The following is a 10,939-nucleotide window of genomic DNA, read 5'->3' as shown; positions in this document are numbered from 1 at the left end:
TTTTTTTGCAGTTTAAGGATTGTATAATAAGTAGCCATTTTGATCATGAAGAAAATATCCTCTTAAAGAAATCAATTTTGGGTAACAGAATATATAAATGAACATACATACATACATACATACATATATATATATATATATATATATATATATATATGTACATATGTTATATATTACATCACCATTTTGTAGGTAAAAATGTTACGATAAAAAAAAATGCATCCATAAATAGAAGTATCCTAATGGATAATATAACAATACATGAAAAATGTGTGATTCAAAATTCAATTATTTGTGATAATGTAATTATAGAAGAAAACTGCAAGGTAAATATTATATAAAATTACACGTATGTATGTAGATATATTAAATATATATATTCTCTTAAGAATATAATGGAGCCATTCATTATATATTATTTTTTTTTTTTAAGTCTTCCTATTATAATACGTTATACGTATTATATATATATATATATATATTATTGTATTTATCTTTCAATTATATAATTATATATGTTACATATTATATATATATATTTATTTATTTTATTTTGTATAGCTCATTGATTGTATTATTAAGGAAAACAGTGTTATTCAAAAGAATAGTGTGCACGAAAAGGAAACATTACCATTATTTATTTCTTAATTTTTTAATATATCCTAACATTTTACATATAATATATGTATGTATTTTTTTATTATTAATTTTTTTTTTTTTTTTTTTAAGCCGTTCTCATAAAGAGTAAAAATATTATAGGTATATAAAAATATATTTATATATATTATTATTAAATATCTTTTAAATCTTTATATATAATATATATTATATATTATATATGTAGAGAAATTTTCATTATTTTATCATTATAATTTTTTAATATATATATATATATATATAATATTTATTTATTTATTTGTTTATTGTATTATTTTTATTTACTTATTTTATTTTATTTTATTTCATTTTATTTTTTTTTTATATTTTTTTCTATTTTCCTTCTTTCATTATTATTCAATTCTTTGATGTTTTAAAATTAATATACTTAGGTTTCTTCTCATAATATAAACTTTGAATATATACATATATAATATAATATGTTATATATATATTTTATAAGCACAAACATTTTGAATATAGTCCTCATAATATATGAAAAATAAGAATAAATAATTTTTAATATATATTATAATATATATATATATATATATAATATATATCCCAAAGTAATATAAAATTAGGACGTTTTAAAAAATTATATGATGGAGTAAAGGCAAATAAAAATAATATTCTTCAAATCAAGTTTAAATTTAATGTATATATATATTATAATGATGATATTTATAAAGATGTTACGTACATATATAAATATATAAAAAAATTATATAATATATATAAAATAATTATTTAAAAATATATACAGAACTATATTTTTAACATGAAGGTTTTTAAAAAAAGTAGTTTGGAAAAATATAATAGTAAATATATAAAAGAAAATAATATACTTTTTTTTATTTACCACTTTAAATACGTCATATATATATATATATATATATATATATATTTATATATATAAATATACAAATTTTGTAATTATATATTGAATAACAAATTATGTCATTTTAAAATTTATACAAAATAATATTATTCCTTTTAAAAGTGTATTTATAAAAGAATTAAATACATACAATTATATTTTAATATATGAAGTGAATATTATATATTTATATTTTTCTATTTATTATTTTTTTTTTCATGGTACATATATATATATATATATATATATATATATAATAAACGAACCAATGAAGAGCGCCATTTATATTAAATTGTATTAATACAAAACAAAACAAAAAAAACACAATATTAGAAAGTTTTTTTATTAAATCATAAGTATTCATTTTTTATAATTCCCTTTTATTTGAGTGTTTGTATATTTTTTTTTTTTTAATATTTCATTTATAATATTAAGATGGTAAAAAAGAAAGATACTGATGAAAATATGTCAGATGAAGATAGTAGGTCTGAGCATAAAAAGGAAGATGTAGAAAGGTTAGAATATAACACAGACAAAAAATCAGAAATGAAAAATATTTTAATATAAACGTTATTATATAAATATATATGCACATACATATATCATATATATATTTATATATATGTATAAATTTTTTTTTTTTTTTCTTTTTTTTTTGTTTTGTATATATATTTGTGTTTTCATTCCCTTTCATCTTATCATACCTTATAGGCACCCAAAAGAAAAAAGAAGCTTGTCCAATTCTAGCCAAGCGAAAAGAAGTTCGTCTAATTGTTATTCTAAAGAAAAACATATAGAAAGAAAAGTAAGAAGGGCAAGAAACTCACATAGTAATAATTCGTATGAAACGTCATCCGAGGAACATAATGATAAATCTAGCTCAGATGAGCATAGAAGAAGGAGGAGAGATAGAAACAGAGATAGGGATAGAGAAAGGGATAGAGAAAGGGATAGAGAAAGAGATAGAGGCAGAGATCGAGATAGAGATCGAGAAAGAGATCGAGAAAGAGATCGAGAAAGAGATCGAGATAGGGATCGAGATAGAGAAAGAAGAAGTATAAGGGAAGAACGTTCAGGAAGAGATGACAAGTATGACAGGAGAAAAAAAAGAAGACACAGTAATTTAAACCGCAATTTGACATCATCTCATGAAAGGTCAAGATCAAGAGAACGAAGAAGAAGAAGGATACAAGCAGATTGTATTAAAAAGGCAGGAGGATTTAAACGGTTAGCTGATATGGAGGGTCATGAAACGACAAATGTTTTTTGGGATGGTTTCCAATGGGTAGCTAAAACAAATCAAACAAATCCACATTATTTAGATCCAGCTATAATGAATTCAACAAGAAAATTGAGAAGATTATATTTTGGAAATTTACCTCTTCATTTAGGATTGAGTGAAAATGCTTTCCAAGAAATTGTATGGAATGAAATGAAAAAAAGAAAATATTGTAATGACGAAAATATAAATCCTGTTTTATATGTATGGTTTGCTAAAGACAAAGGAAATTATGGTTTTGTTGAATTTGCTACAGTAGAAGAAACAGAAAGAGCTTTAACAATGGATGGTATGATATGCAAAGGAGTGGCTTTAAAGGTGTCACGACCTAATGATTATTCAACTAATACGGTTAAACAAAATCAAAATATGTTATTACAAAATATAAACAAAATTAATAATAATTATAATAATAATAATAATAATAATAATAGTAATAATAATAGTAATAATAATAGTAATAATAATAGTAATAACCATCTTAATATGATTAATAATGTAATTAATAATACGATAAATAATATGCACAATTATAATAATAATCCTTATAACAAACCACCTCCACCACCTCCGGGGGCACCACCACAAAGTTTGTATATGCAAAATAATTTACATTCCTCTTTAAAAAATATGGATAATATACATACGAAATACTTAAGAGTTATTGAAATTGTTTCACTTGAATCTATTAACCATGAAGAATATTCAACTATTGTTGAAGATATTAAAGAAGGGTTTCATAGCCAAGGATTAATTATTAATGCTATTTTAATTAATCAAAAATATGTACAAAACACTCCTTTTAATATTGGAGATGTTATTATCGAATTTGAAAGTGAAGACTCTGTTGATAAAAGCATTCAAAATATGTCTAGTAGAAAATATGAAGGGAAATTTATAAAAATGGACAAATGTGATCACCATACATTTGATACATACGTAAAACCAATCATTCGTGATTTATATGATAATCAATGAATTATTTTTATTTTATTCAAAAAAAAAAAAAAAAAATATATATATATATATATCATGACGACCTTGGGAGACATGTCCAGTGAATAAAATGTAATAATTTAAAACAATGGATATAAAAAAGGAAAAAATATATATGTATTTTTATTTTATTATCCTTATTATATATATGTTCTTACACACACGAATATATATATATATATATATATATATATATATATATATATATGTATATTATATTATGTTATATTATATTATATTATATTATATTATATTATATTATATTATATTATATTATATTATATTATATTATATTATATTATATTATATTATATTATATTATATTATATTATATTATGTTATATTATTTTTTATTTTCAGTCATAAATAACTGTTATCTAATTAATGAACATAAATTTTAAACATCCCTTTTTGTTTTATTGTAACGCTTTGACTTTAAAAGATGTAAGTTGTGCATTCACATATATATATATATATATATATTTATTTATTTATTTATTTATTTATTTATTTTTATTTTAATTTTACGCGAAAGGAATATTTAAATTTCAATGACATATCTAATATCTACATTCATATTTTGTTACACTTTATAGAAAGCATGATCACTAAATATATCTTTAAAAAGAAAGAAATTTTTTTTGATCGATTTTTATTTTTTTTATCCTTATTACCCATTTATATTTTTGCGTCTTTTGAATATTACATTATATTTTATAATTTTTTATTTTTTATTTGTTAAATTATAAAATTTATAATTACATAAATATATTGAGCATATTATATATGTTATATGATATATCATATAAACTTTTTAGTTTTTAAAAAATATATTTTTTTTTTTTTTTATCGTAAATGTAAAAGAGATAAGAAGAGAGACACAAATATGTCATTTTTCTTATGTAGAGTTTGTTTTTATATCATGACAAGACGATTAATATACAGAATAAAAAATTTAATATATGATGAAAACATTATTATCTTTTCTTTTTATTGTTTATTATATATTTGTTAATATTTTATTATTATTATTATTTTTTGCCCTATAATTTTAAAATATTACAACAAAGGAAAACACACTAAAATTTATTTGTATAAATATATTTATATATATATATATATATTTTATTTTATTTATTTATTTATTTTTTTTTTTTGTGCATAACGCTTGTGTAAATATTTCTTCGAGTAATATATATACACATTTTAATTATGAACGAGAATAAAAAAGGTACCTTAGTAGAAAAAGAGAATGAAGAAAAATCACTTACTATAAATAAAAATATATTATTCAAAGAATTTAATAATAATTATGATTTAAAAGATACTTTTGTAAATATAGTTACAGACTATAGTTTAGAAAGTGAAAAAGAGAAAAGTAACATCTCCTTATTTAATGTATTCAAAAAAAAATTTAAAGAAGAAAAATATTATAGTAGATTTTTATTACTTTTTAAAATTCCAAATAATATAGAAGAAAAAAAATTTATTAATAAAAATTTAATAGATATAATAAACGAAAAATACCAAATAATAAAAGGAATTTGTTTATTTGTAAATGTATATTCAATAATGTTTTTAGAATGTATCGACACAAAAAGTATATTTTTTTTTCTAAAACATTTAACTACTATGAAATATATATCTCATATTAATGTCTTATATTTCAGCGAATTAAATAAGCAATATATAAATGAGGAATTTTATTTTTATGAATATAAAAAGGACGATTCAAGGGGTGCTATTTCTAACGAATGTAATTGTGTTGATGAGGTATAATGGATCAAAAAGTAAAACAATTAAATATGTTATATATATATATATATATATATATATACACATTTACATATTTCTTCATTTCAAAAGGTATGGGAACTATATTTAAATATACTTAATTTGTCTAGCTTTATAAAAAATAACAAAGATAGACAAAATATTTTTGAAAAAAATGAATATATAAAAAAAAGTTTTTCTTTACTTCAAAATTTTTACACTGAAAATGCAAAACGATATATTTGGAATATACATGGTTCTAAACAAAAAAAGAAAAAAAAAAAAAAAAAAAAAAAAAAAAAAAAAAAAAAAATACATCTATATATATAAATTAATATAATATATTTTTCTTATAACCATTTAAAATCTTTTTCTTCTTGTAGAATTTCTGTCTTTTTTTGTTGATGATTTCAAATTATCTGTGGATGATTTTTCGGACGATTTTTTAGATTTTTAACATGACTTTTATTTTCTTCCTTTTGGGAAAATGACATGTTAATATTATATGGGATTACGTATTTTATGACTCTCCACAAAATGGAGGAACATTTTTTGAAATAATTTATGCCCCATATATACACACATATATATATATATATATTTATACACATCCCACTTTTCTACAACACCAATTCTGTAATTTATACTTCAACGATATTTTGTTGATGAGGACACTCTTAATTCTTACTTGTAGAGTAGTTTTTATCAGGTCATCCAACTGAATATGATTTGATAAAATTTCTAAGCGATTCAGAATATTCGCATAAGATTCTGTTAATATAAAATCTTTCTGTAATTTTGAAAAAGGCAAGAGATATTTTAAAAAGGGAAATGGAATCATGTATAAAAAAAAAAAAAAAAAAATCCCATATATTTATAGCACATAAAATATTGATATTATAAGAAAAGAGATTAACAAACCACTGAGAAGTATACATACTAATATGTGCATTTCTTTTTTGTAGATGATTAAGTATTTGAGGGAAACAATATAATAACAATTTATCTAACATATATATATATATATATATATATATATATATATATATATATATATTTTATATATTTATATTAATTTAATAAAGAAATATGTGATGAAAAAAAATCACATAATCTGAATTTATCTAATAAAACTATTATAACATATAAAAAGCATGTTTTCCATTCATATACAACATAAACGTTGCTACTATATAAATACCACACCTTGACTATTATTCAACTCTTTGTTATAATTACTATAAGCTTTTAAAAAATTAAAGAATATCTATTGTTACTTTTCATAATTATTCTTAAATAATATATGCTTTGTATATGTTCTATTAATATCGTTTCTTATGGAACTTTCATATTTATTATTTATACTTAGATAATATGTATAATTTTTTTTTTTTTTTTTTCGTCTTTAATTTCTTTATATATATATATATGATTCAACTATTATATACCAAATACATCCTCATATATATTATTAAGGATACCCTTTGTTATTTCATTTTTTTTTATCACATAATTTTTATTTTTCAATTTTGGTCCACATAATATTTCTTCTTTTCAAATTTATTATCACAAAATATTGAGGTATTTAAAATAAAATAGGATAAATTATCTTTATTTTATTTTATTATATTTTATTATCATTCTTATTATTATGTTTCTTTTCATCATTAATTTAAAAATTTTTGTTTTGTTCTTTTACTTTTTTTTTCCACTTATATATATTTCTTCTTGTTCATTAACATTTTGTTCTTGTATTTCTTTTTTTAAATAAAATAATTTGATCTTTTCCTCATATTTCAATATTCTTTATGTATAAGATTAAATGTGATATTTGTTCCATAAATAATATCATTTTTTATGAAAAAAAATTGGGATTCCTTGGTCTTATAAAAATAAAATAAAAAATACGAATCGGAGATTTCAAAATTAAAACAAATAAACAAAAGGTACCCAAGAAGTTCAAATTGAAAAATAAAATAAAAAATATATATATGTATATATATATTTCTTTTATACACATTTATTTCTTTATTCATAGGTTATTCTTTTAATACCACCTTTCTCAAAAGTTTTTGGACGGCTTCCAAATTAATAGATTGTTGCTAGCTAAAAAAAAAAAAAAAAAAAAAAATATATATATATACATATATAAGTAAATATATATATATATATATATATATATATATATAATATTATGTATGTACTTAAATGTGGATATTCAAAATACAGAGCAATATATACTTATAAAATCAAATATATTATTCCATCTTGTTTCACAAATTATTAATATATTTACTTGTTACAAATGCCAGCCTGTTATAAACCCACTTAATATATAAAATATTATTTTTTATGTTATTTTTGATCACATGATTTCCTTGTACATCCCATATATGCAGATGGCCATCTTGTCCACCTTGAAATAAAGAAATAAATAATAAATTGTAAAATAAGGATATAAGGCAATAAAATGAAGTATAAAAAATATATAAAATATGTAAAATATATAAAATATGTAAAATATGTAAAATATATATAAAATATATGAAATACATATAAAATATTCATATATATATATATATATATATTTATTTATTTATTTACTGTTTGTACTTTCCTATATACATTACCCGATAATACAAAATTTGAGTCGAACGAAAAAATGGGATAAGATAAATAAGAAGATATGTAAGAATTGTTTTCATACATAAAATTATATGAATATAAAAAATGCCCTGTATATGCATCCAATGTATATATGGAATTATTTTTTGTCGTTATAAGCATTTTTTTTTCATCATAAGAAAAATCAATGTGTATACAATAATTATCATTTGCTGTTACCTTGGATATATCAAAGCTTGCAAAATAATCATCATTATAATCATCACCAAAACAACTACATAAATAAATTGTATTTACATTACCTGTATAACCATATAATATACCTGATTTATTATAACAGACTATACAATTATGATTTTGAACGTTTGTCTTATATATTATAGATTTATTTTTTATATTATATACAATTAATTCTTTACTTTTTAATACAACAATAAATATATGAGTATTTGGATGTAACACAAAACTATTATTTATTATTTCATCGGATAAATCATATATATGTAATACTTTTTTATTTATTAAATCATAATGATATATTTTGTTTTTTTTGTTTTTTTCATATGCTGTAAACAAACATTCTTCTATTTCATAATTTATAGATAATCCATTATTTTCTTTCAAATCTTTCTTTAATAATTTAATATCGTTTATAACTAAATCTTGAACACTATATGTTAACTTTTCTTTCCTCTCACATATATCATATATTTTTATTATATTCTTTGTATTCGTAGTAGCTATTATATTATTTAATAAATCTATGCTTGTTATATATCCTTCATTATTAAAATTGGCACATATTTCAAACCTTAAAAAAATGAAAAAAACAGGAATTAAATAAAATGAAACATTACCCGCAAGAAATATTACATACAAATATAAAAAAAAAAAAAAAAAAAAATATATATATATATATATATATATATATATATAATATTTATTTTTATAATATACTTTTTCATGAGGTTGGAATCAATGACAACTTCATCATCCATTATGATTCTCTTGGAAAGTAAAAAGGTTAAAAAACGAAAACAAAAAATATTTATGTGTACATATATAGATCGAATCGTTACATATATATATTTATGTATGATAAATCTTTTTACTTTTAATTATATCTAATAATATATTATATTTACACTTATCCAGAATTCATAAAATTATTAATATTATATGAATAGCATTTTTAATATTATATTTTTATATATTATTAATGATTATATGATATAAATATAAATATATATATATTTATTTATATTTATTTTAAATTAATTTTACAAAATAATTTTATTATTAAATTTATGAAAAAAATATTCTATATAAATATAGGTAATAAATACATTTGGGGATTCTTATATATATAAATATATATATCCCTACATGTATATATATATATATATATAATATATATAATATATATAATATATTTTAATGGAACATGCATGGGACAAACTACAAATTTTGTTCCATACACAATATATTGATATATATATATATATATAATTTTTTTTTTTATTTTTTTAATTTTTTTAATTTTTTTTTTTTTTATTAAAAATAACATATATATATATATATATATATATATATTATTTAAGTTTTGTAATGTTATGTTATTATATACATATATATATATGTATAATATAACAAAATTCATGTTCAGGGAAATAATAAAATAACAATGATGATAAATTATTTCAAAAGAATTCAGGGTAAATTTATACCTTGTTTTATAAATCATAAGGTAATAAATATTGTAAAGAAAAATGTGCAGTATTTTTTTTCTTTTTTTTTTTTAATGGAAAAAAAAAAAAAAATGAATATATTTTGTATGTTTATATATAATGTTATTTAAAGGAAAAAAAATATACAGACAAAAAAAAAAAAAATATACATATATATATAATATATATATATATAATATATATATATATATATATATATATATATATATATATATATATATATATAATGTTAAGTTGTAATATAATTTTTTTTGTAGTAGCAGAAATAACTTACCATATTGTTAATATTAAATCAAATATATATATATATATGTATATATGTATATATGTATATATTTATATTTATATGTATAATTTTTTTTTATGATAAAAAATTTGTTTCTTTTTATTATTATATAAATTTTCCCTTTAGATAGTAGGAAATTTGCATAAAATTAATACGAACGCACATAATGATGTTATCGAGAATATAAATGTAAAACGGGAGAGTGACGTTTCATATATAGGAGAAAATATAGACGCGGGAAATATAGATTATAAATACTGTCCATATTTAAAACCATTAGAAATTAAAGGTATTAAAAGAGCTGATAGAAAGCTTGATTATAATAGTAGTTATAGCTTTATGAATAAACAAAAAGATTTTACAGAAAATTTTAAAACAAGCCTATTTACAAAATGCTTATATAATGGAATGAAAATCCCTTTACCTCCAAAGAGATATAAAATATCGCAATATGTAATATAAAATATTTGCTCTAAATATTTATGTATTTATTATATAAATATATTTATATATATTATATTTTTTTTTTTGTTTTATAGGTCGATGTTAGATTAGACATGTTCTCCCCTTTAATAATAACGTGTATTATATGCTTCCCATTTTTTTTTACAAGATTTATGTGAGAAAAAAAAAAAAAATATATATATATATATATATATATATATGCATTTTATGGTTATATTTGTAGAATGAGT

The 10,939-nt window shown here is 18.6% G+C and overlaps 5 protein-coding genes and 1 pseudogene across 5 annotated transcripts in view, besides 1 other annotated feature; 4 read left to right on the top strand and 2 right to left on the bottom strand.

The window, feature by feature from the left end:
* The window catches only part of PRSY57_1325400 (translation initiation factor EIF-2B gamma subunit, putative), a gene marked incomplete at both ends in the record, with an annotated part of 3,112 nt that extends 2,464 nt beyond the window's left edge, over nucleotides 1-648 (top strand). Inside the window, 3 exons of the mRNA XM_012909190.2 lie at nucleotides 12-81; nucleotides 193-326; nucleotides 562-648. Of these exons, the coding sequence (XP_012764644.2) occupies nucleotides 12-81; nucleotides 193-326; nucleotides 562-648 (291 nt within the window). The remainder of the gene's footprint in view (nucleotides 1-11; nucleotides 82-192; nucleotides 327-561) is intronic.
* A 1,324-nt stretch (nucleotides 649-1,972) lies between these two features.
* On the top strand, nucleotides 1,973-3,794 carry PRSY57_1325300 (RNA-binding protein, putative; the record flags this gene model as incomplete). The annotated part of the gene is made up of 2 exons (XM_012909189.2): nucleotides 1,973-2,052; nucleotides 2,249-3,794. 2 exons carry the CDS (start codon nucleotides 1,973-1,975, stop codon nucleotides 3,792-3,794), a joined length of 1,626 nt encoding a protein of 541 aa, XP_012764643.2.
* Nucleotides 3,795-5,024: 1,230 nt separating this feature from the next.
* Nucleotides 5,025-6,042, top strand: PRSY57_1325200 (hypothetical protein; the record flags this gene model as incomplete). The annotated part of the gene is made up of 3 exons (XM_020115167.1): nucleotides 5,025-5,585; nucleotides 5,679-5,841; nucleotides 5,969-6,042. 3 exons carry the CDS (start codon nucleotides 5,025-5,027, stop codon nucleotides 6,040-6,042), a joined length of 798 nt encoding a protein of 265 aa, XP_019970090.1.
* Nucleotides 6,043-6,186: 144 nt separating this feature from the next.
* Nucleotides 6,187-6,954, bottom strand: PRSY57_1325150 (annotated as a pseudogene; the record flags this gene model as incomplete).
* Nucleotides 6,187-6,954: a sequence feature.
* Nucleotides 6,955-7,647: 693 nt separating this feature from the next.
* PRSY57_1325100 (hypothetical protein) lies at nucleotides 7,648-9,208 on the bottom strand (the record flags this gene model as incomplete). Its single annotated transcript, XM_020115166.1, has 4 exons — nucleotides 7,648-7,691; nucleotides 7,882-8,001; nucleotides 8,216-9,021; nucleotides 9,168-9,208. 4 exons carry the CDS (start codon nucleotides 9,206-9,208, stop codon nucleotides 7,648-7,650), a joined length of 1,011 nt encoding a protein of 336 aa, XP_019970089.1.
* Nucleotides 9,209-9,894: 686 nt separating this feature from the next.
* PRSY57_1325000 (hypothetical protein) overlaps nucleotides 9,895-10,939 on the top strand; it is a gene marked incomplete at both ends in the record, with an annotated part of 1,093 nt that continues 48 nt past the window's right edge. Inside the window, 3 exons of the mRNA XM_020115165.1 lie at nucleotides 9,895-9,957; nucleotides 10,371-10,697; nucleotides 10,784-10,863. Of these exons, the coding sequence (XP_019970088.1) occupies nucleotides 9,895-9,957; nucleotides 10,371-10,697; nucleotides 10,784-10,863 (470 nt within the window). The remainder of the gene's footprint in view (nucleotides 9,958-10,370; nucleotides 10,698-10,783; nucleotides 10,864-10,939) is intronic.

Source organism: Plasmodium reichenowi, chromosome 13 (genome assembly GCF_001601855.1).
Source record: "Plasmodium reichenowi strain SY57 chromosome 13, whole genome shotgun sequence".
In the NCBI taxonomy this organism is placed as follows: Eukaryota; Apicomplexa; class Aconoidasida; order Haemosporida; family Plasmodiidae; genus Plasmodium; species Plasmodium reichenowi.
The sequence above is the reverse complement of the archived record's forward strand: the minus strand, read 5'-3'. Positions and strand labels throughout refer to the sequence as shown.